The following is a 4,545-nucleotide window of genomic DNA, read 5'->3' on the forward strand; positions in this document are numbered from 1 at the left end:
GCTGAAGCGCTCCCGTAGCTGGGGGCCTTGCCCTGGGGTTATGCAAAAGCATAATTGTGCTCCGGGCTCCGTCCCTATCCGCTCTGTAGATATACAGGATATCCCCAGTGCTGTGGTGCAGGCATCTAGGCTTACAAATGATCCTGGCAGCGCTCCATGGGGTGGCGGAGATTGCACAACCTCGCCTGCATCTTGCAATGTGCCGCCTCTTTGGTAACACTTTCCTTTCTCCAGTCCTCCTGGCGTTGTGTCTCGCTTGGGAGCAAACTTACTGGGAGAGTTGAATCCTGAGAATCCGGAGTCTTCTGTGTATACAGAGCCAGGTTTTTTCCCCTCTCCCAGTCCTTCCTGTGGTCAGGAGAAGGCTTGGGAGGTTTGTCCCTCTTTGAGCCCCGATAGTTTGGTCTAGAAGTGCCTTGAGAAATGGCCAGGGCAGGGCTTGGGAGTTCACTTTTCCGTGGGAATGAATTGTGTGGGAGGATGGGAAGGGAGGGTGCTCTGCACGGCACAGGGGGATCGGGTCGGGCATTTTCAAGTTCCCCAGAGTTAAATGCTCTGTTTTCCTCTCCCTCCAGCTCACACACGATCCAAATCCCACCTGCACCATCTGAAGAAGAGCAGGAAGCTGGAGGCTGCCAGCCGTGCTGCAGAGACTGTGGGGAACAGTGGGGGCACAGAGACCTCGGGGGAGGACAGCACCTTGCCTTTGCCGTAGGCCTGCAAACCGGCTGGCGAAGGAGAGCAGCCGCGCTTCCACCCGTATGGCGAGGAAGAGACTGAGTCCTGGGTGGCCTTGAACTGAAGGAGCTGAGTCATTTTTTTGGGGGGATGAGGCAGGTGTGTAAGTGACGGCCAAAGGCTGTCGGCTGCATCACATCCTCTTCATGTGGCCTCATCGTGCCGGGTTCCCATGCTTCCCCAGCCCTGCCTGGAAAGGGCTGGGCCCCGGGGCAAGGCTGCTAGGAGCATCCTACCATGCCAAGCATTAATTTCTGCTAGAGACGCAGCATTATCCTTGGAATGGTTGAGCTGATCCTGCTGGCATGCGAACGTGTCATTCTCAGAGACAGAAATACTCTGCACTCCTCCAGCTTGGCCAGGAGTGCAGCTCTGGAGCTGAGCGAGCTCTTAACTGCCTTTATTGTGGAGAGGATATTTTTTTTCTTTTATATGGAAATAAAGCTGCAAGATTATTGTGGGTTCCCTTCCCTATTAACAAGCACAGGTTTTTTTGCTCTCTGTTCCCACCTGGCCCAGGTTCCCTGCTCTGGGCACAGGGCAGGACGTCCTTCCTTCTTCCAGTCACCTTTTCTGCAGCTTCTGAGGGAGCGGAGCAGATGTTCTCAGCTTGGTGGAGGCAGGCTGATCCCTATGCACATAGCAGGTGCAGAAGGAGCTGGCACCTGTTAAACAGGAACTTGGAAATGATCTCATCAAGTTTGCAACAGATGAGCCTGTCCTAGTTAAAGCTGAATTCCCGGGGGTTTACACTGTGGTTTGGCAGTGGGAACCGGCCCTGCATTTGAATCCGAGTTGCTGAGCAGCAAATTCCTTGTGCTGCGTCCGCGAGGCAGTTGGTCTCCACAGTGTCATTCCTGGAGGATGCGAGCGTCGTCTGCGCCACCGCACTTCCCGCTGTGCTGCTCTGGATGAAACCGGGAGGGCCTTTTCCAGAGCATTTGGGATTCTCCTGGCAAATGCAATCAGGACGGCTCCTCCTGGGAGGGTCTTGGGGTGGTAGAACATGATTTTTCCCTTCAGCTGCTTGTGATACACCATGTGGCAAGAGCCATCTCTTGGGGCTCAGCCTGCAAGGGGAAGGGCTGTGTGGGCAGATCTGCCATCACAGGCTCTGGAGATGCCTGCTCTGGTGGGGATTAGATTAAACCTCCAGTTTGTGTTCCTCAGCGCTGAATTATTTCTGTAACGCTCTGTGGGGTGGCTGCTTTGGGCCGTTTGGTAGGGTTGTGGGGCGGCTCGGGAGCTTGGACTGAAGGGAGTATGTGAGGAAGAGCTGGGAATTTGGGTTGGCGTTTCTCTGCCAGCATCGGGCAGAGCTGGGCATCAGCTTTGAAATGCTGGGCACCATGGTTGTGTTGCTGGGTCTTTCTGCAGCGCCAGCTGAACCTCTTCTCAAGCCCAGACTTGTTTGCCATCCGTGCTGACTCAAGCATGCGTGGCTGTGAGCTCAGCCCAGCGCTGGAGCACATGGCCACGGGGTCGTGGTGTGGAACCGTGTTCTCCTAGCCTAGAGGGACGAGATGCAGGCGAGGCCGGGTGTAAAGCCCCATTCGCCGGTGATGTGCGTGCTCTTCTGATAGACAGCATGGACGTGTTGAGTTATCTCCCTAAGCTGGGATCGTGGGGCAGCTCTGTGAATGAGGGCTGGTGTTATCTGCTCGCTCTCCTGAGTGCAGTCAGATGACCATACTCTTAGAAATGGATTTGATATCCTTAATCGGTTTAATATGAACTTTGTTATCCCCGCAGATAAGCGTTATTCCTCTACCACAAATAGCTGCTAGTCTGCCTGTTCTGTTCAGGAGCCTGCTGGTAACCGGCCATGCTGCAGCCACTGTTGGGCAGGGTCTCCCAAGCCTTCCCCCTGCTCCCTGCCGCCTGCTGTGGCACCTTGTTTTGAGGGTGGCAGCTCCCAGGTGTCTCAGGAGAACGGGGGTCTCCCATACTTGCTTGTTCATGCTGTGGCTGGACTGGGGAACGGAAGGTGGAAGCACGCCCTGATCCTGCCAGCAGCAAGAAGCAGGTGAGTTTGCTTTCTCTGAGAGGTGGGGGCTGTCGATGAGGGCAGGGCTGGATCCAAGGGCTGGAGCACCTCTCTTACGAGGACAGGCTGAGAGAGTTGGGCTTGTTCAGCCTGGAGAAGAGAAGGCTGCGGGGAGACCTGATTGCGGCCTTTCAGTACCTAAAGGGGGCCTATAGGAAAGATGGGAAAAATCTTTCTAGTAGGGCCAGCTGTGTCAGGACAAGGGATAATGGTTTTAAACTAAACCAGGGTAGGTTTAGACTGGATATAAGGAAGAAATTCTTTACAATGAGGGTGGTGAAACACTGGAACAGGTTGCCCAGAGAGGTAGTGGAGGCCCCATCCCTGGAAGCATTCAAGGCCAGGTTGGACGGGGCTCTGAGCAACCTGATCTGGTTAGCAGTGTCCCTGCTCCCTGCAGGGGGGTTGGACTAGATGACCTCTAGGGGTCCCTTCCAACCCAAAACATTCTATGATTCTATGATTTATGCAGAGCCAGCATCTCGGCGATGATTTGCTCGCCAAGGAAGTTGCCGGTGTCTGGTGTGTCTCTGTTGTTTGAAGGACTCAAGGCAGGGACTGGGATCGAGCTCCTGGCAAGGGTCGCACCAGTTCCTGGCACCGGCACACGTTCAGCTCCTGTTCCTCTTGCTGTGGGCCCTGCCCGCTCCCCGGCCTCCTGCGGAAGGGACAAACAATGCGAAACCGCTCTCCAGTCCGGCCAGGGCTCGCCGAGAAAGTTGTTGTGGTCTCAGGTTTCAGGCTGCGCTCCGTGCCGAGAGGTTTGGGGATGGGGAGCGGCACTTTGCTCCATCTGCCCTCCGCTAATCCCCAGACAAACGCAGCTCTTCCATCTGTGCGGCCGGAGCCGCCGAGCCCATCACACCAGCCACTTAATCTAAATGGCTTTGGCCAAAGATAAGGTCATTAATTACACTGGGATTAGAAAACAGTGCAGGCCTGGCGTGGCTTGGCTCGCCATCAGTTAAGGTCCTCTGTACCCTGGCCCGGCTGAGCAACGCAGCTGGAGAGCTTGGGCTGGAGGAGACCCCTGCCCTCGCTGATGGGGCATCGTCCCCGTGGTGCTGCCTGTCCTCGGAGGCGTCCCCTCACCTGGGCGCGGGGGTTTTGGCAGGGCTGGGTGCCAGGCGGTGTTGGGGACACCCCCAGGACACCCCTGGGAGGAGCGCGTGCACCGTGGCAGCCAGTGCAGCCCCAATCCTTGCGTCCAGCAGCGAGAGGTACACGGGCAGCATCCCACCGTCTGCATCCCAGCACTTAGTGCCTCCAGCCTTCACCAGTGCCTTCCGCGGCACCACATCAAGCTCGGCCCCAACTCGCTGCCCGCACGGGAAGGTGGGGCTGGCTGAGCCCCACTGCGCTCGCTTGCTGCCACCATCCCCAGAGCTCCAAGCAGCCAAAGCCCCTCTGCTGATCTCAGAGCCAACATCCATCCATGACTTTTGAGGACTTGGGTTTGCTTCTCTTTCCTCCACCTTTTGGTTCCCTTTTCTTACCATGTTTTTGGCTGTAAAAAGCTCCGATCTGCTCATCCTGCAGGAAATTTCCTACCCGTGTGGTGCTGTCCTTCGCGGTGCCGCCTGCTCTGCCCTGCAGGGTGCTGCCTTGGGGACAGCCGGGGCTGGAGCCGGGGACGCGCCGTGAGTTTGGCCTCAGCCCTGGTAAGGCAGAGGCAGCACCACGGGGGGCTGGGGGGGGGCCGTTATGGGTGACCGGGCTGCAGCTCTGTGCCAGGAGCCAGCCGGCACCGGGGCATCGTG

The 4,545-nt window shown here is 57.1% G+C and overlaps 1 protein-coding gene across 1 annotated transcript in view; it reads left to right on the forward strand.

Moving 5' to 3' along the window:
• TRIT1 (tRNA isopentenyltransferase 1) overlaps window positions 1-1,639 on the forward strand; it is a 13,210-nt gene extending 11,571 nt beyond the window's left edge. Inside the window, exon 11 of the mRNA XM_009648513.2 lies at window positions 576-1,639. Coding sequence (XP_009646808.2) covers window positions 576-715 — 140 coding nt within the window. The 3' untranslated portion in view covers window positions 716-1,639. The remainder of the gene's footprint in view (window positions 1-575) is intronic.
• The last annotated feature ends 2,906 nt before the right edge of the window (window positions 1,640-4,545 follow it).

This window comes from Egretta garzetta, unplaced genomic scaffold (genome assembly GCF_000687185.1).
Source record: "Egretta garzetta isolate BGI_Z169 unplaced genomic scaffold, ASM68718v1 scaffold101, whole genome shotgun sequence".
NCBI lineage: Eukaryota > Metazoa > Chordata > Aves > Pelecaniformes > Ardeidae > Egretta > Egretta garzetta.